This window comes from Cervus canadensis, chromosome X (assembly GCF_019320065.1).
Source record: "Cervus canadensis isolate Bull #8, Minnesota chromosome X, ASM1932006v1, whole genome shotgun sequence".
Taxonomy (NCBI): Eukaryota; Metazoa; Chordata; class Mammalia; order Artiodactyla; family Cervidae; genus Cervus; species Cervus canadensis.
Window position 1 is genome coordinate 32,066,813 of NC_057419.1, and position 22,905 is coordinate 32,089,717.

At 37.1% G+C, this 22,905-nt stretch overlaps 1 protein-coding gene across 2 annotated transcripts in view; it reads right to left on the reverse strand.

The window, feature by feature from the left end:
* ATP7A (ATPase copper transporting alpha) overlaps positions 1-22,905 on the reverse strand; it is a 147,529-nt gene that overhangs the window by 60,015 nt on the left and 64,609 nt on the right. For both annotated transcript variants that reach the window (XM_043458393.1, XM_043458392.1), the window contains exon 2: positions 12,715-12,855. In XM_043458393.1, coding sequence (XP_043314328.1) covers positions 12,715-12,834 — 120 coding nt within the window. In that variant the 5' untranslated portion in view covers positions 12,835-12,855. The remainder of the gene's footprint in view (positions 1-12,714; positions 12,856-22,905) is intronic.

The window sequence follows — 22,905 nt, forward strand, 5'->3', positions numbered from 1 at the left end:
CTTTCTTTTTTTTTTTTTTAGCTTTTTCTTTTTTTTTTTTTTTTTTATTTTTATTAGTTGGAGGCTAATTACTTTACAATATTGTAGTGGGTTTTGTCATATATTGACATGAATCAGCCATGGATTACACGTATTCCCCATCCCGATCCCCCCTCCCACCTCCCTCTCCACCCATTCCTCTGGGTCTTCCCAGTGCACCAGGCCCGAGCACTTGTCTCATGCATCCCACCTGGGCTGGTGATCTGTTTCACCATAGATAATATACATGCTGTTCTCTCGAAACATCCCACTCTCACCTTCTCCCACAGAGTCCAAAAGTCTGTTCTGTACATTCTGTGTCTCTTTTTCTGTTTTGCATATAGGGTTATCATTACCATCTTTCTAAATTCCATATATATGTGTTAGTATGCTGTAATGTTCTTTATCTTTCTGGCTTACTTCACTCTGTATAATGGGCTCCAGTTTCATCCATCTCATTAGAACTGATTCAAATGAATTCTTTTTAATGGCTGAGTAATATTCCATGGTGTATATGTACCACAGCTTCCTTATCCATTCATCTGCTGATGGGCATCTAGGTTGCTTCCATGTCCTGGCTATTATAAACAGTGCTGCGATGAATATTGGGGTGCATGTGTCTCTTTCAGATCTGGTTTCCTCAGTGTGTATGCCCAGAAGTGGGATTGCTGGGTCATATGGCAGTTCTATTTCCAGTTTTTTAAGAAATTTCCACACTGTTCTCCATAGTGGCTGTACTAGTTTGCATTCCCACCAACAGTGTAAGAGGGTTCCCTTTTCTCCACACCCTCTCCAGCATTTATTGCTTGTAGACTTTTGGATAGCAGCCATCCTGACTGGCATGTAATGGTACCTCATTGTGGTTTTGATTTACATTTCTCTGATGATGAGTGATGTTGAGCATCTTTTCATGTGTTTGTTAGCCATCTGTATGTCTTCTTTGGAGAAATGTCTGTTTAGTTCTTTGGCCCATTTTTTGATTGGGTCATTTAGTTTTCTGGAATTGAGCTGCAGGAGTTACTTGTATATTTTTGAGATTAATCCTTTGTTGCTTCATTTGCTATTATTTTCTCCCAATCTGAGGGCTGTCTTTTCACCTTGCTTATAGTTTCCTTTGTTGTGCAAAAGCTTTTAAGTTTCATTAGGTCCCATTTGTTTATTTTTGCTTTTATTTCCAGTATTCTGGGAGGTGGGTCATAGAGGATCTTGCTGTGATTTATGTCGGAGAGTGTTTTGCCTATGTTCTCCTCTAGGAGTTTTATAGTTTCTGGTCTTACATTTAGATCTTTAATCCATTTTGAGTTTATTTTTGTGTATGGTGTTAGAAAGTGTTCTAGTTTCATTCTTTTACAAGTGGTTGACCAGTTTTCCCAGCACCACTTGTTAAAGAGGTTGTCTTTTTCCATTGTATATCCTTGCCTCCTTTGTCAAAGATAAGGTGTCCATAGGTTCATGGATTTATCTCTGGGCTTTCTTTTCTGTTCCATTGATCTATATTTCTGTCTTTGTGCCAGTACCATACTGTCTTGATGACTGTGGCTTTGTAGTAGAGTCTGAAGTCAGGCAGGTTGATTCCTCCAGTTCCATTCTTCTTTCTCAGATAACTTTGGCTATTCGAGGTTTTTTGTATTTCCATACAAATTGTGAAATTATTTGTTCTAGTTCTGTGAAAAACACCATTGGTAGCTTGATAGGGATTGCATTGAATCTATAGATTGCTTTGGGTAGTATGAACTAGCAAAAGACAATTTTTAGAGACTAAGACAACAGCCCCAAACCACTCTAACAATTCAAAGGTCAAATGTTTTAAAATGAAAAAGACATGGAGATTTTGTTAGTTTAAGTTGTAGTATTGTTTTTCTGTAAATTGAGTGTTTTTTCCAAATTTTCATTGCTAATATAATTTCACTTTATTCAAAAATTATATAACTAATGCATGATTATTCATTATAAAAATTTATATACAAAGAAAGGAAATAGTAAAAGTCCCTCTTTACATGATTCCTCTACTGCTAGTTTTAAACCTTGGATTTGATATTTCTTTGATCCTTGGTTCAACTAAATCAGAAGCCTAAGCCTGTTTCAATAACCGATTCTACATCTTCATGGATGGCCATTTATTACCTAAGAATTTATACAAGGCAAAATGCCTGTATTACTCTAATACAGCATTTGAAAAAAAGAAATGTTCAATGCACTATCATCATTTGCCATACCAAATGTTAGAGGGAAAAAGTTACAACTAGAAATAAAGACAGATTTCTATATGCTGACAGGAAACAATAAGATGTATTTGCCAGGTGAAAAAAAGCAAGGTTAGAACAGTATGTATATAGTATGCTTCAGTTCAGTTCAGTCGCTCAGTCGTGTCCAACTCTTTGCGACCCCATGAACCGCAGCATGCCAGGCCTCCCTGTCCATCACCAATTCCCGGAGCTTACCGAAACCCATGTCCATCGAGTCGGTGATGTCATCCAACCATCTCATGCTCTTTTGTCCACTTCTCCTCCTGCCCTCACACATATACACACACATATATACACAGTTAACCCTTAAACAACAAGGAGATGGGGGTGGGGGCACCCACCTCATGTATAACTTTACATTTGGCTCTCCATATCCTCAGTTCCACACCCTCAGATTCAACCAACCACAGATCGTGTAGTACTATAACACATATTTATTGAAAAAATGTGCATAAGTGGACCTGTGCAGTTCAAACCTAGGTTGTTCAAGTAAGCATATAGATCTACAAATGTTATTCATCTTATATTCAGTCTATTTCTAGGAGAATTCATACATAGGAAACTGATAACTGGTTTCTTTTGGAAAGGGGACTTTACTCTGGACATATGTTACTTTTCCAATAATTAAAAAAAAATAGTTAATTTTAAGGGGAGCAAGGAATGTATTGATCCACAGGATGAATTTGGTAACTGCTAGCATCTAGATTGGTTTTTTGTTTTTTTTTTTTTTTTTGGCCACACTGTGCAGCTTGTGGGATCTTAGTTCCCTGGCCAGGGATTAAACCCAGGTCCTCAGCAGTGAGTGACGAGTCCTAACCACTGAATTGCCAGGGAATTACCTAAATGACCATTTTTTTTTTAATGACCATTTTTGTAAAGGATAGTCTGTTAGGAAAATGGACTGCAGCCTTTATCTGAGTAAAGGAAAAAGTACACAAAACGCAGTTAAGTTTCAAGGACAAAGTAATCTGTAATAAGGCATTAGCCTTTAGAGCCATTTGGTGCTTATATCTAATTAAATTTAATTTTACATTACCCCTTTCAAAAAGGCCAATCTCAGAGAAAGACCTTCACATTATCTACCCATTTTATTTTCCTGCTGAACTGACCACTGGGGTGATTAAATAAAACTTCAAGTTAATCTCTTTAAAGTCTACAGTCTTGGCAGAACAAGAGTATAACACTCATTTATAAACTTTGCAATTTAAGACATAATATCCAAACTATATTTAAATGCTGAAGCTGCAAAGAGGTATAATCATATTGATTCTATTTATTTCAAAGTTAGAGACTTCTTGACAATTCACTTGCCTTGAATCCTGTTAATTAAATCTCTAATCTGTTCCACTGCAACATTTTTTAAATAAAACAATCATACTCAATTTAACATCACAATTATATCAATTCATACCAGAGTTTTATTCCAAACACAACAAACAGCTCCTTGACTTAGTTGAAACAATGTCCTCTTCAAATCTGGTTTCTGAATTGACTATACATTAGTCTTAATTATAATCTCAGAAACTATGATCCAGAAATTTTAAACCTTAACAGTCTTTAAGAAGTGACCAATATTTATGTGTTAAGCTGCATTCTGACTATAAATTATGTTCAGACGAGGACAATTTTCCATACAGTGCCTAGAAAGAGGTGAATCCACCTTTTGTGGCCTCTGAAATGTAAGCTTTTTGAGGGACCTTCACTAAGGAAAATAGCACAAAACTATAAATGAAAAAACATCTGTACAAATGTAAATATTCTAAATGAGGCTGGATGCATGAGACAAGTGCTCGGGCCTGGTGCACTGGGAAGACCCACAGGAATCGGGTGGAGAGGGAGGTGGGAGGGGGGATCAGGATGGGGAATACTTGTAAATCCATGGCTGATTCATGTCAATGTATGAGAAAAACCACTACAATATTGTAAAGTAATTAGCCTCCAACTTATAAAAGTAAATGAAAAAAAATAAATGAGTAACAAAATTACAAGTTATAAAGTTTTGAAACTTACCAAATACCATAAAATCCATTAAAGTAACTTTTTTATTAATAATACCTCCTATACCTGTATAATATTTTCTCTTTCTACATGTTTGGCTATATATGTACTCTGCTGCTTCATTTAACGGTGATTTTGTAAAATCATTTTATATATGATTGTCAAATTTGGGAAAACTATCAAATTTCTTTCATATAGGAGCAATGAGATCTCAGGGCATTTCAGAAGTTTACTTGTGCAGTGAACTAGTTTTAAATACTCTTTGAATTGATAACACTCATTTATCACTTTTACACTAGGCCCTACTCCTTTATGCCATGACCCTGGTGAGTTGGCATCATGAGTGGTAAGGACATTATTCTACCAGAATCTGCAGCACAAATTTCATTATACACAGAATCAACTAAGAACCGTGTGTGTATATGTGCGTGCACGCGCATGCGCACATGCATGCTCAGTCGTGTCCGACTATTTGGAACCCCATGGACTGTAGCCTGCCCGGCTCCTCTGTCCATGAAATTCTCCAGGCAAGAATACTGGAGTGGGTAGCCATTCCCTCTCCATTCTCTTCTTCCTGACCCAGAGATCGAATCCATGTCTCTTGCATCTCTTGTGTCTCCTGCATTGGCAGGCGGATTCTTTACCACTAGCACCACCTGGGAAGCCCTTTAAAGCCAAATATTTTACTAACCCCAAACTAAACATATCCCCAATTCAACCTATTAATCAGATCCCCAAAATGCCTGTGGCACATCCAATACTACCTACATAAAAGGGAAGTCTAAAAGAGGTGGGTCGAAGTGGAAGTAGACAATGGATTTAAAGGATTGTGGTTAAAATATTTTACTTTCACAAAAACACATAACCATGGGAACATTGCTTTGATTCCTTCCAGATCTTAGAAGGGGTCGATGCAAGTGGAAGGCTCTGAAACTTAAGCTTAGCTTCACTATAAACCTGTCTCTGGGCCTAGAAAACAACACTTAGTAATATACATTTTAAAGGAAGGAGAAAAGAAGAAGGATTACTAGTATACTCTGTATCATATGGGCTTCTGACTGTAGAGGCAGAGCTGGAAAAGGCAGAAAAAATATGTCTACCTTCATTTTTAGCAAACAAATTATGAATGTACTCAGGAAATTATAGCCTTAAATATCTGTCACTAGGATCCATATAAATCACTGTTGATAACACAAAGTGCTTTCATGTTATACTTCTGCTACTTTTCTTGTACAGCTTAATCCAACTTAATTGCATTTTTCTGACTTTCAGTTCAGTTCAGTTGCTCAGTTGTGTCTGACTCTCTGTGACCCCATGAATGGCAGCACGCCAGGCCTCCCTGTCCATCACAAACTCCCGGAGTTCACTCAAACTCATGTCCATCGAGTTGGTGATGCCATCCAGTCATCTCATCCTCTGTCATCCCCTTCTCTTCCTGCCCCCAAGCCCTCCCAGCATCAGGGTCTTTTCCAATGAGTCAACTCTTCGCATGAGGTGGCCAAAGTATTGGAGTTTCAGCTTCAGCATCAGTCCTTCCAATGAACTGATGCTGAAGCTGAAACTCCAATACTTTAAATAGGTCATATTAAGCAGTGGTGAATGCAGTAAAGTGGAAGATGCAGCCTTATATATGAGTGGGGTGCAATAAGTCTCTAGGGGAAAATTTATACAGGAATGTACTTGCAAATGTCAAAAGAGAATCTCATCTTTTAGTTTTACATAGATAACTAGGAAAAATTTAATAATTTAAAACAGTTTGTCAGAGAGTTGAGGGTTTTGGAAAATGCATTAAGTTGTCAGGAGACAATAAGAACCTAAGTAATTTGAAGAAAAACTATGTGAACTAGTTTCTAGATGGTTAAAACAGCTTTACTGAAATTAGCACACACTTAATTAAGACTTAGCTTCTATTCTGGCCCCTAGCAACAGCCATTTTAGCTCAAGTGGAGAAGTTTAATTGGTTTCACTTGAGGATAAATCAAGTACAGATGTCATACTTATTCACTGAAATTATTCATTTTTAAAGTTTTGGAACCGAAGGTTGCAGAGCTATTTTTGCCATCCTCTTTTCTAATTAGCAAATTGCAAAAATATCTCTCTGATTTTTGGACAGTCACAATTAGTGAAAAATTGCAAAATGTTTTTAGAAATTTGAGTATTCTGAATGCAAACACTTTGGAGGAAACTTGTAGTAGAGTTAATAAAAGTTACCTGTTATCTCTCAGATTTTCCAACTTGGCTCTCTCCTCAAAACAAATTAAAGGCAGCAATGTCCTTAGGGCGGGGAGGAAGAGAGGAGGCAATGAGGAAGCCTCTAAGACTGTAGTTATGCCAAGGTAGATGGTAAATGGGGCTTCCCAAGTGGCATTAGAGGTAAAGAATCTGCGGGCCAATGCAGGAGACGTAAGAGATGCTGGTTTGATTCTTGGGTCAGAAAGATCCCCTGAAGGAGGGCATAGCAACCCACTCCAGTATCCTTGCCTGGAGAATCAGAGGAAACCCCACATTTGGAGCATGAGTGAAAGTGAAAACTTCATATGTAAGTATTCACATGGATACCTACAGGACAGAAAACTCAGCAGAAGGCATATTACACTGTAATATGTAAAGGAAGATTTTCCTGCCAGAACCATCAACATAGTTTCATCTGACCAGAGTGTGTAGTTTAGTAAGCAAATGAGAAACACTGCTTTCTTCCCAAACAAATAGTAAAATGGATACAGTTTACTTTGTCCTCTCTGGCCAAGATGAATATGAGATTCAGACATGGAAAAAAACACGTAGAGTTTCAGATATAGAAAATAACTGTCAACATATTGGCACCACAACATGTGGTGAAATTTTGTATCAAATTTCATGAAGAATCACTATGTGCCAATTAGCCAATTTTCTGGTAATAAAAACAAGGTAAACTGAAGCTAATTTGCTTAAGATCTTATGAGATGCATGAATCACAGACAAGAACACTGTAAGGACAAGAAAGCATGAATCCCCTACTTCACTGAAAAGCTAAAATCCATTTGAAATCTCTGAAGAATGGGTAAAAACTTAATGTTTAGATTAAGATTAAAAGACAGAACTCCCATAAGTATTTGATGTGGAGATACACAAAACATTCTGGTTTCAATTTAATGATTTGAGCACTTAAAATATGTAATGAGCTTCTGATTATTAGAATCCATCAGATTCCTAATTCTAAATCCTGTAGTAAATCTGATGTCCAATTAGATAAAGCTCCCTTTAGAATATTTACATCTACTCTGGGCAGCATGTCTAAAATTTATCTTTTGCATATGGATCTGAACTAGTCAAAGAAAAACCTTTTTAGGACTGATGCAAGCTGATCAAATTCCAAAGTTGCATTAACTTTCTGTCATCACTGTAATGAATACTGAATAAAAGAAAAATTACAGAAAACTTCCAGTAAATAGAACCACCACCAGTATAAAGTTGTTTTAATGATTCGAAAGCTTAAACAATATATTAAAACAATAAGTATATTATACAAATGAAGACACAACTCAGTCAAAATTACACACTGACTCATTAAGCCCTGGCAATAAAAATAAACATGCTGAAGAGTCAGCAATTCACAGTATATTTAAGAAAAAGCATCCATATATTACCATCATTAGAGTAGAAATCCCCAAACTTTTGGCAAGGAGGTATTAATGTCTTTGGGCCCTCAGATACAAATTGGAGAGAAATTGGTAAGAACAAGTGGGGAACCAAACTGAATGAAGCACGTGAAAGAGCACTGAAATTATGCTCCAAACAATGCTGAGAATTCTGAAGAGTGACAAGAAAAGAGGTGGACAGAGGGCAGCAGAAAGGCTTGAAAATGGCATGGAGATATGCTAGGAATTTCCAATCCATTAGTCAGGGCTTTCCTGGTGACTCATACGGTAAAGAATCCTTCCACAGTATGGGAGACCCGGGTTTGATCCCTGGGTTGGAAAGATCCCCGGAGGAGGGCATGGCAACCCACTCCAGTATTCTTGCCTGGAACATCCCCATGGACAGAGGAGCCTGGTATGCTGCAGTCCATGGGGCCGCAAAGAACTGGACACTACTGAGCAACTAAGCATAGTCAGGGACCTCTACCTTAAACAAAGTACAACAGGCAGGAAGGCCCAGATCAAATCTTCAAAGCAGCAGCAAAATACATGATCAAAATCAAATGATGCTGTCATGAAAATAAATAGCAAGGAATTCCATGGGTGACAGGTACAAGGAGATTCCTTGTACTTCTGTGTATGTTTGAAATTTTTCATTAAAAGTATTCTTTGACCAAGTTGGGCTTATCCTGGGAGTGCATGGCTAGTATAACATTTTGAAAATCAATCAATGTAATACACCATATTAACAGCCTTCAAGAAGAAACACAATATGATCACCTCTAGATGCAGAAAAAGCACTTGAAAAAATTCAACATCTATTCATGATTACAAATAAAAGCTCTCAGAAAACCAGGAAGAGGAAAGAATCTCCTTAACCTGATATAGGGCATCTACAAAACCCTACATTAACACAATACTTAAAGGTGAAGGACAATGTTTTCCCCTTAATCAGAACAAGACACAGATGTTCACTTTCATCACTCCTATTCAAAATCATAATGGAAGTTCTAGACAGAAAATGAATAAAATACATACAGACTAGAAAGGAAAAAATAAAACTATTTTTATGCCCTGATGATATAATTGCTTATGTGGAAAATCTCAAAGAATCTTCAGAGAAGCTAACAGATTTAATGATAGTTTAGCAAAGTTCAGGATACAAAGTCAACATACAAAAACCAACCGCATTTCTGTATGTTTGTAATGAACAACTGAAACTGAAATTTTAAAAAAGTACCATTTAAACATCATTTAAAAACAGAAAATAATTAAGTTCAATAAAATATATGCAGGATCTGCACAATGAAAACTACAGATCCCTGATAAGGAATACCTAAATAAATGGAGAGTTATATCATGTGCAAAGGCTTGAATACTTAATATTATTATCATGTGCAAAGGTTTAAATACTTAATATTATTAAGATGTTAATTCTATCCAAATAGATCTATAGAATCAACACAATCACAGTCAAAATCCCAGGCGATATTTTCATAGAAACCTATATACTGATTCTAAAATTTATGTGTATATGGAAAGAAAATAGAATAGCTAAAATAATTCTGAAAAATAACAAAGTTGAGAAATTATACTACTTGATTTTAAGGTTCATTACAAAGCTACAATAATCAAGATTGTGTGATATTTACAGGACAGACACACAGATCAATGGACCAGAACAGAGTATACAGGAATATATCCATAAGTATATGGTAAATTGGGCTTCAACAAAGGTGCAAAGGCAATTCAATGGAGAAAAAATAAACTCTTCAACAAATAGAGATGCTTAGCAAACTGGACATCCATATTTAAGACAATTAACCTCAACTCATACCTCATAATGTATACAGATTAATTTAAAATGGATCATAGATCTAAATGTAAAATCTTTTGGAAGACACAGGTGTAAAATCTTTGTGATCTTGGGTAAGGTCAAGATTTCTTGGCTATGACACCAAAAGCATGCTCCATAAAAAAAGTGGATAAATTAGAATTCAACAAAAGTGAAAACTGCTGCTCTGGGAAAGACACTTTTAAAAGATTAAAAAGTCAACCCACGGACTGGGGAAAAAATTGGAAGACGTATATCTAAGAGAAGACATACTCAGAATATACAGAAAATGATCAAAACTGAATAATAACAAAACATGCAGCTAAAAATTTCACAACAGGCTTGACAGACATTTCACAAAGAAGGTATACAAATACCTAAGAAGCACAAAAAAAGATACTCAATTTCATTAGCCATTAAGGGAATGAGAATTGAGATACCACTACATACCCACGAGAATGTCTAAAACTAAAAGGACTGGTAAAACAAAGTGTTGTAGAGAATGTGAGAAAAGTGGAATCCTCAAACATTGCTGGTGGGGACATAAAATAGCACAGCCCCTATGGTAAATCATTTGCCAGTGTCTCAAAAAGTTGAACATACACTTACCACATGATAGAACAAATCCAATCCTAGGAATCTGCCTAAGAGAAATTAAAACTTATACCTACACAAAGACTTGGATGTGAATGTTCAGAGCATTTTTCATAATCACAAAAGAAAGTGAAAACAGTCCAATGTCTCTCAATAGATGAATGGGTAAACAAACTTTGGTACATCCACACAAGAGAATAACACCTCAGAAACAAAAAGGAAAGAGCCAGTGATACATGCAACAACATGGATGAATCTCAGATGCACAATGTTAAATGAAAGAAGCCAGGCTCAAAAGGCTACATATTATATGATTCCATTTATATGGCAGTTTTTAAAAATTAAAGCTATAGGAACAATAAATAAATCAGTGCTTATGAGGCTCTAAAAGTAAAGGGGAATGATTTCAAAGTAGGTTACCAACTAGATTTAGTAAATGAAAATATAGGACAGACCCAGTTAAATTTAAATTTCAAACAAATGGCAAATAATCTTTAATGTAAGTATAGCTCATGCAATACAATGGCTCTTAAACTGTGGTCCCAGGACCACAGCTTTAGTCAAGTTCTTAGGCCCCATTCAGATCTATTACTAAAACAGAAACTCTGGGTGTGGAACTCAGCAATCTATGTTTTACAAGCCTTACAGGTGATTCTCATGCTGTGGTTTGAGAAACACTGTTCACTATACCTGTCACTGGCAAAAAAGAACCATAAGAAGCTAATATGAAGAGAAAGGGGCACATTAGCCTGTTTGAAAATCAATTTACCATCATCAAATAATAACTGAAGAGCCAAAGGGTATACAATAGAGATTCTCTGAGAAGGGACTACAGGAGTGATCTCCAACTGAAGGCAATTTCATCCCTAGGCAACACTGGCAATGTCTGGAGACATTTTTGGTTGTCACAAGTGGAAGGAGAGGCTACTGGCATCTCATGGTTAGAGGCGAGGGATGTTGCTAAACATCCTTCAAAGCACTCTCCTAAGACAAAGAATTATCCGGCCCAAAATGTCAACAGTGCTGAAACTGAGAAAGTTGGACTTCATCAAAACATATTTTTAACCCCAAAGACTTTAAAAGATACTTTTATGAACATGGAAATAGAAAGATTAAAAATACAGTGACAAATAAAATACAATTCAAAGCATCTCATGCTAAAAATATTCAAATTATTCTGAGAAGAATTTATATAAAGAATAGTGACACAGAGCTAAAACAGCAATTTGGTGGTAGGAAGCAAGTTGGTGATGAAAACACCAGGCTGCTTTTTTTTTTTTTGGAAGCTATATGACAGAATAAATTGGAGATCACAAGTTTGAGAACCATATGCAAATTAAAATGCATCTGTAAATACTGTATGACCAGAAAACATTCTGGCCCAGGAATCATGGAACTTGAGTCCTAGTTTTATTTGATATTAGGTAGCTGTGTAATTTAGCACAAATCACTTCCTTATCTGGGCTTCAGTCTGTCCATGTGTAAAATGAGGGGGTTAGACTACTTAAGTCATATCTAAGACCCCTTGCAGCTTTAACACACTATGTCTAGTCAAAAAAAACGAGCCCAGGAAACATCCAAAGACATTTTTTTACAGGATATAAGGGGCATGGTATCATTTTGTTTCCTTTGGGGTAGTCCTGTGTTGACTTTGCTACTTTTGGCTTTTGTGTTTAAAAGGTGTTAAACAAAGCTTAGCTTTTCTTATTTATGTATAATAATTATAATAACAATTCATGTTCACTACAGAGGAACTAGAATGTACAATAAATCACTCTTTTACACTAAGTAGGAATCTGAGATGAATTACAGCAGGAGTGTGTTAAGATAGTCTAACAAAAGTCTATTTTAGTTTTGCAATTAAAAACTAAAGTGAAAATGTTTAGAAAATTAGTTATACTTTATATGCACGTTCTTAGGGAAGATTACATTATTACTAAACATACTAACTGGCATGATATAAAAGAGAAAGAAACCCCATAATCCTTCCTTTGAGAACACGTATTTTAGTTCAATATGACATCAACAGTAATAAAAAATGTTGTTGTTGTTCAGTCGATAAGTTGTGTCTGACTCTTTGCACACCAGGATTCATTGTCTTTCACTATCTTCCAGGGTTTGTTCAAACTCATGTCAGCACCTATACTCATAAAATATAAACTGATACAACCATAACATCAAGACTCAATCTTCAGATGTTTTTAAATTTTAAAAATGTATAATTTATTATTGTCTTTAACAAGAAAATAAGTTAATGGGCCAAAGAAAACTTACTCAGCTTCAAGGTTTGAAGTATGACAGTCTTTATGTCATACATGTTAGTGTTTCTGCATCTATTTCAGTGTTAGAAGTATAATTTCCCAGAAGAATTCCAGTCAACAGCACTGATTTCCAAGGAATAACTTACTTTGATATGATGTACACCATTCAGTTTTCCAATCTGCTGTTCAATGGTCCAAACACAGGAACTACATGTCATTCCCTCAACAGAGATGGTGACAGAATTCACACTCATACTCAGATCCATTTTGATTTCTTCTTTACATTCCTATTAGAAACAATAAACTTATTAATATCAGCCATGGAAATAACCCTTCCTCTTACATGTACCCCAGTGTTCATTGCAGTGCTGTTTACAATAGCCAAGACATGGAAACAATCTAAATGTTCACCAACAGATGAATGGATAAAGATGTGGTACATAAAGTGGAATATTACTCAGCCATAAAAAAGAATGAACCAGGCCATTTGCAGCAACATGGATGGACCTAGAGATTATCATACAAAGTGAAATAAGTCAGACAGAGAAAGACAAATATCATATGATATAATTTATATGTGACATCTAAAAAAATGATACAAATGAACTTATTTACAAAGCCAGAAGCAGACTCACAGACTTAGAGAAGGAACTTAGGGTTTTGGGGGGGAAGGTGGGAAGCAGGGGTAGATTGGGAATTTGGGATTGTCACATATACACTACTATATTTAAAATAGATAACCAACAGGGACCTATTGTATAGCACAGGGAGCTCTGCTTAACAGTCTTTAATAACCTAAACAGGAAAAGAATTTGAAAAAGAATAGATACATGTATATGTATAACTCAATCACTTAGCTATACACCTGAAACTAACACAACATTGCTAATCAAGTATACTCTAATATAGAATAAAAACTTAAAAAACAACAAAAAATTTAAGTTAAAAGAAAAAGAAAAAAGAATCCTTCAACGTTCCCACCTGCCCAACTGAAAATATACTACTAATATAATACGGTTAGCATTCTTTTCTCTCACCTCATTTTACTCCCATCCCAGCTCTTTTAGGTTACCTATTCCCTTGATTTAGTGCTTTCTTCTCTTAGATATCTGTTTAGCTAACTTCTTCATCTCTTTCAAGTCTTTACTCAAATCTAATCTTCCTAACGAGTCTTACACTGAGCACCTTGTTGAAAATTGCAACCTACATCCCTTCCACACACACACATACTCTGATTCCCCTTATTTCTTCCGTCTTTTTTTCTCATGTTCATAGAACTTAAAACCTTCTAATAAGCTCCATAATTTACTTGCTATGTTGATTACTTATTATCTGTCTTCCTGTTGTTGTTTTAAAATGTGTTCATGAATTCTTTGTCACTCCTTCGTTCAAGAGATCAAATTTAACACCTTTGAATGTGGCCTCAATTCAGTGACTTGCTTCCAAATCACTAGTGGAAGTGACAAGGTGTGATTTCCAAGATAAAAGGCACTGAAGTTGGGGGGAAAAATCATTGTGGCTTGCTCCTTGTCCTCTCTCTTCAATCACCCCATCTAGGGGAAGCCACCTGCTATGTCATGAGGACACTCAAGCAGCATTATGGAGAGGCTGACATGGTGAGAAAGTGAGGCCTACAATCAGTAACCAGCAAAGACCCTAAGGCCTCCTGCCAATAAACAGGTGAGTGACCTGTCCTGGAAGCTGATTCTTCAGACTCAGTTAAGTCTTCAGATGCCTGCAGCCTCAGCTGACATACAGACTTACAACCTCATGAGAGATCTTGGGCCAGAACCACCCATCTATACCACTCCCAAATTCATGACCCACAGAAACTGTGAGATAATAATTGTTGGTTTTTTTAAGCCACTAAATTTTGGAATAATATGTTATACTGTAATAAACTCCTCAGTAAAATGAAAATTCTATGAAGGCAGGAGTCTTTTTTTTTCCACTGATAATTAGTTTGAATCACATGAAATTTCCATTTTATTGATATAATTGATATTTAACATATTAGTTTTAAGTGTATAATACAATGATTTGATATGTGTATATATTGCAAAAGTACCACCAAAAGTTTAGTTAACATCCATCACCACACATAGTTACAATTTTTTCCTGTGATGAGAATTTTAAGGTCTACTCTCTTAGTGACCTTCAAATATACAATAGAATATTGCTAACTATACTCACCATGCTGTACATTGTATCCTCAGGACTTATTTATCTTATAGCTAGGAGTTTACATCTTTTAACCACCTTCATCCATTTCACCCACTCCCTACCCCCTACCTCTGGTAACCAACCCATCAATCTGTTCTCTGTGTCTATGAGTTCAGGTTTGTTCAGATTCCACATATAAGTGAGTTCATACAATATTTGTCTTTCTCTGTCTGACTTATTTCACTTAGTATAATGCCCTCAAGGTCCATCCATGTTATCACAAGTGGCAGGATTTTCTTCATTTTTATGGCTGAATAATATATATATGTATATCACATTTTATCTATTCATCCACAGATGGACATTGGTTGTTTCCATGTGTTGACTGTTGCAAATAAAGCTGCAATGAATATGGGGGTGCAAATATCTTTGAGATAGTGATTTCATTTCCCTTGGATAAACACCCAGGTGTTAGTAGATCATATGATAGTTCTGCTTATTAATTTTTTAGAACATCAATACTGTTTTCCATATCCATTTTTAAAATGTAAAACTCTTCACAAAGCTGAAAGAAAAATTCAACACTAGCTGCATCTTTCTCAGTCTTAATTTCAACTAGCACTAATTATGGAACTGTACTTTATAGTGTGATGTGATCTGAAATAGACTATTTTTGTTATTTACTTTCAAAGTTAGAGCCAAAGTTATTCCAAATGCAACACTTAACAATTCAGTTATGTCCACTAATTCTTATGAAATTAGTATTAAATTATCAATTTTTACATAGATTATAATATCCATTCAACATAAAAGAATATAGTTTATCTAACTTTTGTTTTTAATGACTTGAAACAGCCTTTATTCAAAGTAAAAAAAACAACAATCTCTAACAAACCACACTGCCAGTGATATTCACGGTAATCTATGACTTATAATCTATATGTAAAAATAAGCTGTCATCACCCTGAGAAACTTCATCTTCCTTCCTCTAGCTCGAGCAGCTGCTGTCAACAGGACAAAATCTGAATCTTTGAATGAATGGTAAGTGGAATAGGGAAGAAGCAGTAGAAATGAGGGCTTCCCTGGTGGCTCAGTGATAAAGAACCTGCCTGCCAATGTGGGAGATGTGGGTTTGATCGCTGGGCCGGGAAGATGCCCTGAAGAAGGAAATGGCAACCCACTCCAGTACTCTTACCTGGGAAAGCCCATGGACAGAGGAGCCTGGCGAGTTACAGTCCACAAGGTCGCAAAAGAGGACTAAACAACAACAGTAGAAATTTAGAGGAGCCAGAACTAGCTACTCCAGCTCAAGAAGTTCTTCATGCTGTCTGAATTCTCCATTGCATGAAATTTACAATTTAAATATTGTTGTATTAATGAATAGCTTTCCTGTTTTCCAAATCTTTATTATGAAAAATTTCAACATGCATAAAAGCTGAAATAGTACAATGAACATCTATCTGTATATCCTCTGCATGAATTCAACAACTGCTAACATTTTGCTGTATTTGCTTTATTTTTCTAATCTAAGTTTTAGAGATCATAATACTTCAGCATGCATTTCCAAAGAATTAAGGACTGCCGCATAACCATAATACTATGATCACAGCTAAGAAAATCATTATACATCCTTTAATACAAATTTTCTATGTAAACCGTCCCAAATGTCCCAAGAACATCTATTCAGTTCAGTTCAGTCACTCAGTCTTGTCCGACTCCTTGCGACCCCATGAACTGCAGCACACCAGGCCTCCCTGTCCATTACCAACTCCTGGAGTCCACCCAAACCCATGTCTGTTGAGTCGGTGATGCCATCCAACCATCTCATCCTCTGTCGTCCCCTTCTCCTCATGCCCTCAATCTTTCCCAGCATCAGAGTCTTTTCCAATGAGTCAACTCTTCTCATGAGGTGGCCAAAGTATTGGAGTTTCAGCTTCAACATCAGTCCTTCCAATGAACACCCAGGACTGATCTCCTTTAGGATGGACTGGTTGGATCTCCTTGCAGTCCAAGGGACTCTCAAGAGTCTTCTCCAACACCACAGTTCAAAAGCATCGATTCTTCTGCGCTCAGCTTTCTTTACAGCTTTTATATTTTTCCAAATCAGGATGCAGACAAGGTTCACACTCTGTATTTGGAAGTATCTCTTTGTCTCATTTAATCTAGAACAGCCTCTCTCCCATATATCTTTGCCGCTAAGTAACTTTTTGAAGAACCTAGGTCAGCTGTTTGAGACATTGTATCCTCTTTCTAAAATACAAACTCCTCTTTGAGAGTTTAAGACACTGACAGCTGGAATTACATCTCCTAAAAACTGCTGCTGCTGCTGCTAAGTCGCTTCAGTCCTGTCCGACCCTGTGCAACCCCAGAGACAGCAGCCCACCAGGCTCCCCAGTCCCTGGGATTCTCCAGGCAAGAACACTGGGGTGGGTTGCCATTTCCTTCTCCAATGCATGAAAGTGAAAAGTGAAAGTGAAGTCACTCAGTCATGTCCGACTCTTAGCGACCCCATGGACTGCAGCCTACCAGGCTCCTCCGTCCATGGGATTTTCCAGGCAAGAGTACTGGAGTGGGGTGCCGTTGCCTTCTCCACTCCTAAAAACTAGGTAAGATCAATTGCTACAATAGAACAGAAGCCCAAATGAAACAGGAAAGGCAGGTAATTGTGAACAAAGAATTCTTGGAATGTAGGGAATTCGCAGGCCCAGGTTAAAAGTCCAAGGTGGGGTACTTAAGGCAAGCGTGAAGGCATTAGGGCTACTGTTAGGGGAAGCACACTGATTGAAACCGCCCACCCTGGCCAGGCACCATAGTAACCACTTGCATGAGTTGTTTTATGGCAGGAGATCCTGATAAGGAATACGGAACTAATAGGCCACCACCAGCCGGAAGAGTTCGGGAAAGATCGAGAGGAGACACTACCTGTCCGTCCACTTCCCAGAATCCCTCTTGCTAGCATCCATCTTGGCTGAGCGATGCGTGCGCCACCAGGAAAGACTGTGAATTAGAATGATTGGCCAAAGACCACCCGGAAACTAATCCCATCACCATAAAACCCAAGACTGCTTGAGCCACGCAGCAGAGCAGTTCTCCTGGGTTCCCTTACCTACTGCTCTCCACCCGGGTGCCCTTTCCCAATAAAATCTCTTGCTTTGTCAGCACATGTGTCTCCTCGGACAATTCATTTCCCAGTGTTAGACAAGAGCCCAGTTTCGGGCCCTGGAAGGGGTCCCCCTTCCTGCAACAAATGGCGACCACGAAGGGACATCTTCGCTGAGACTGACATCCTGACCACTCGGGGTACTCAGGGGCCAGCTTGCCTGCCAATGGACCAGACCCAGCGGCCGCAACTGGGACCCTTTTGTCCGTGGTCTCCTCCTGACGCGGACAACTGGCTAGAGTGCCCCGACCGGTAAGGAACAAGAGACTTTATTGACCTCCCTCCCCTTCCCTCTCTCTTTCCTCTCCTTAGCCCTTCCTATCCTTCCCGTTTTTCTAGTCCCCCGGTCCTGGACGCAGGAATCTGGTCGAAGGGCCTCAGCTTGAGCTGAGGATTGGAGACTGATCACCTCCTCTTGGCAGAGAACTCGAATTTTCTGGTCTGGTTTCTGGTAGGGCCGAGTTCCAGTCCTCCCTTTTCTGGAAGCCCAGGGAAAAGTCCCGTAACGCCTGGGTGTCTGCAGGTGGCAGGAGACGTCTGTAAGGCCACCCCTTTTGCCCCCCTTTCCCGCCTCCTCCCCCTTCTTTCAACCTGGCTTCCTTTCCTCCTTTTGAAATCTTTGAAGACATCTGAAGTTTTGTGTCTCTATAAAAGGTTTTCTGAGAGACTGTATTCTTGTATTTAAGAGAGTGTCTGATGAGGACTGCCAGGTTTATATGTGTGTTTTAACTCTGTTCTGTGTTGTGATTTGTGATGGCCATTTTGCTTTGTCTGGCCACCATTTAGACCTGCCACCATTTTGTTAGAGCTTGATTTTCTTTCCCTGTGCCTTGAGACCAGGGCTCTCAGGAACACTTATCTAGACCATCTCTAACTCCTGAGACTGAAAAAAAAAAGAAAAAAGCCTTTAAAAATGTTATTTATTTCAGCTTTTTTTATAAACTAGTAAATTTTATATTGTAATATCTAATTCATGACCAAACTTAGAAAATAAAGCTAGATCTTGCAGTGTGTCTGTCTAAATATGTCTTGGTATGTTTTTGTCTCTGGGTAATATTTTTAGGTTAATTTGTAAATGAGCTCTATTTAATTGGCTTAAAAAAGGTAAGCACTTACAAATCAAATAATTCTAAATTAAACAATAAATTCCAGGTTCAGGTGAACTGGGAAATATTCAGTATTAAATACCTGATATTAATGTTTTTTGTTGACCTATCTAATATAGACATGTCTTAGAGTAATTAACATCAAGTAGAATATTTTCATTGTACCTAGGTTTAATATAAGTTAAATATTATACCTATTATAAGTTTGTCAACAAAGAAATTACCTCGAGTGAAAAAACTTCTAAAAAATGTAAATGAGGTATGAGTTTATATATAAACTCTATTAAGAATAATTATTCTTTAAAAATATCTGTCTACAATAGTCTCCCCAAATTGGCGTAACTTGAATTTCTAAGGGTTGTGATAAACTAAGTATTGAAAGTCTATTAAATAATTCGGTCATTTCCAAATGAAATAAGATTTTGAAACACTTACTACTAAACACTGATTTCTTTTTACAGAAAAACTAAAGAGATTTGGGACTATAAATGAATAATGTTTGATGCCATCCTAAAATGTTTTAAAAAAGCAAGGGTTTTAGAAATTATCACTGGTATTTATGCTCACCAATCTATAAAATGCTAATATAAAAGTTAGCTCTTGGTTGCTAAAGGAAAGCAGGAAGTGTGCTTTCAGTAAAAAAAAGGTAAAAAAATACTAAAAAGAGTTATGCATGATCAAGATTTTCTAAAATTAGATTACACTTAGTTAAATAAATAGATTTTGTTTAAAATGACACGGTCATAAGAAAACTGGTTAGAGCTAATTAGGTCCAAGATGGCGGAGCTGACTTTCACTAGACCTTGAGCCTTGGTATTTGCGCCCATTGTGACATATCAACAAGCTAAATGATACACCCATCAACATTGACTGAATCTGACCAAATGTTCTAAAGCTTTTAATCGATCTTTTTGATAAAACTTCCTAAATTGAATTCTTTTGAAGTTTCTTTGACATCTAGCTAACTCTGGGGTGTTTCAGAGGGCCCCTGAAACATCCCAAAGAGAGATATTAAACTGTTTATTTGGTTGGTTAAATTACATGAAAAAGATTATCAAATGAGTAATAAATCCGCTCATATTATAATGTATAAAAAGTTACTAATACAGATATCCTAGAAATTATATAGAGTTCTTAACATTTTGATATGTCTTGGTATTCTGATGAAAAACCTGATGACTTCACAAAAGTTAACAAAGGACTGAATGAACCAGCGAATATGCTTATAACTTTTATGGTTTCTATCTGAGAAATTACAGGTTTAAATTGTGTGTTTTCTGGGAACAGAAAAAACCTTCCTCTTAAACTAATTATAAAAATAATTTGGTAAAATTACACATTATAAACAAGACAACTGTATTTTCTCTCTATCTGACTCCTCCAGAAATTTAAAACTCTTAAGTTTCCAGTAAGTTTATCAAATGAGCTAAAAAGGTTATCTCACTAACAGGTACAAAAATCTCAAGGAATTTTTGAGACCTTAAAAGAAAAGAATTCACCTAGATTTGTTAGGCAAAATCTGTGATAAGCCTTTGGTGTGAGTTTCCCAGTCCTGTTTTATATTAAAAGTTCAGTCTGAGATCCTATAAGTGTTTCAGCAAAATAAAAAGTCTATGATCAATTGTTATGTGATATTAATGTAAAAGTTTGTTTCTGAAGCTTGTCTCAGTAATCTATCTTTGGACGAAGATCAGATGCCTCATGACCTGCAACCAGGACTGAAAAAAGACATAATTTAAGAGACTGTCTCCAACCTGGATGGAAAGACTTTTTATCAGGTACTCTTAACTAGCTCATACAGAATAAAACTGAAGGGAAATTAACTCTTAGATTAATTCCCATTTCCAAAGGCCCTTACACTGGATTGGTCTATAGAGAAGACAGCTGACCTGATCTCACCTTAAAATGATGCTCAAACAAGAAAAACTACAGTACACCAGGATGAGAAGACAACGACATCAGAGGTAGACAGCTTGTCCAAGATACCGGACCTGATTCGTATGATCGTTTATAGTGTTCTCTTGACTTCTTAGACCTTTGTATATAAATCAAATGCTTTTCTATCATAGGCCTGATACTATGCTAGTTTTAAAAATCAATCCAATTGTTGGGTTTGTGGCCAATTATATGTGTCTAGCTCTGGGTTACCTTGGTAAATTTCTCTACTACAAGACTCTAACTGGTTGGCCCTGAAGAAATTTACTTGGAAAAATTATAGTCATATTCAGGTTACTATGATACTACCAGATGGGATCCCCTTACTGGGCCAATTAATAATGCCTACTCTGACTCTGACTATAAATTTGAGCCTTTTTCTATTCCTCAAGCTCAATCAGAGCAACAAAAAAAGGTTTTAACAAAAGAAAAAGAAATCTCCCACAATTATGAGATAGATTTATATAGATAACACTAGGCTATGGTAATTTAGGTTTAAAGTCTCCTCTGTGTTAAAAACAATTAAATCATACTAAAGATAATCAGTCTAGTAACACTAGAAAACTGGGCTGTGTGCCTTATAGATGGTGGTGCCAATGTATAATTTCCCTGAAAGATAAAGATTCGTACAGAGTAGACTAAGTCAGATGACCTGAGATATACTGGGCTACATCTTATAGACGCTCTTAGGTCTTACTTGTGACTTGACTAATACTGCTGGCTACGTTCTTTGTATTTCACCTGTTTTACAGAATTGCTATTTCTTACAGTGCCAGATGTGTGACTGAGGCCTCTGACAGAATAATATATAGTTCCTTATGAAATCGATGATGATGACAGTGTAACTCTAGATATGAGAAAAAGCAACAAGAGGGAATGTTTTCCTGGACCAAGAGGCTAGTAAGACGGGTGGTCCAGAGAATTTTAGATACTGTTTTATGGCCTAATCCAGTAACAGCACATTGAGAGGCTGGTCGACAAAATCTTTGCCAAACCTGAGAATGGACATTCTCAGCACCATGGGATAAAATGGTCATGAAATGCCCCCCTCAAAGTCGTGGTCAAGTTTGTGAGCAAAAAGGGGCTTTGCCAACTGAAGATTGACACTTGCCATCTACATCTACAGAGATTCTATCATGGCCACTGCAACTGCTGACTTCCAACGGCCCTGAAAGGAGTTCAGGGTGAAGATCAAGAATGAGGTGTTCCGTGCTCTGGGAAAAACTGGCAGAACAGGCCTTCAGATAGTTAGATCTTTTCAAGAGATTTTATGAGTCCCAATTCTTGCATCTTCTCATACCTAGAAAAACACTGACATCATTAATGGTGCCATCTGCTTTGGCTATTAAAGAAAAAATTTTACAATTAAAAGTCAAAATAGAGTACTCAGCTATGGTTCAGACATCCTGGGAAATAACCAGGTGTTACTATGGGTGTAATTTCAGATTAGACATTGTATTGCTAAACACTTGAGTTTTCTGAGTCGTGTCAGGCTTAGATGCCACCATTCTCAAAACAATGTCTGCTGGAAGCTAGTAACTTCTACCTTACTTTTTATAAAACTGGCCATCTAGCTACAAGTCTCCCTGAAGTGCCAGGTCCAGACTGGATTTCAGGTCTATTCTTCTAAAAGAAAGAGATTTACTTTGTCTATTAAAACTCCAGTTATCCCTTCTCTAGCTACTACTAACTGGGTATGTTACAACAAAATGGCAGACCAAGGGATTGAGATTTTAATCATACAAGGCTCAGATCTAAGACTTGGAACTCAGGAATACTTCCAATTCAGTGTCTCTTCTCCAAGCTGAGGCGGTCCTATGCCCCATTTTGACAAAAAGTTATCACAGTCATAGTTGCCCTGTTCCCTAAATAAAACTGAACAGGACTCTGCGGGGTGGCGACTCTGGAGTACAGATCTGCTGTACTGTAAAATATAGGCTTTATTCAGCCTCCTTGACCTTCCCTGAGTTCCA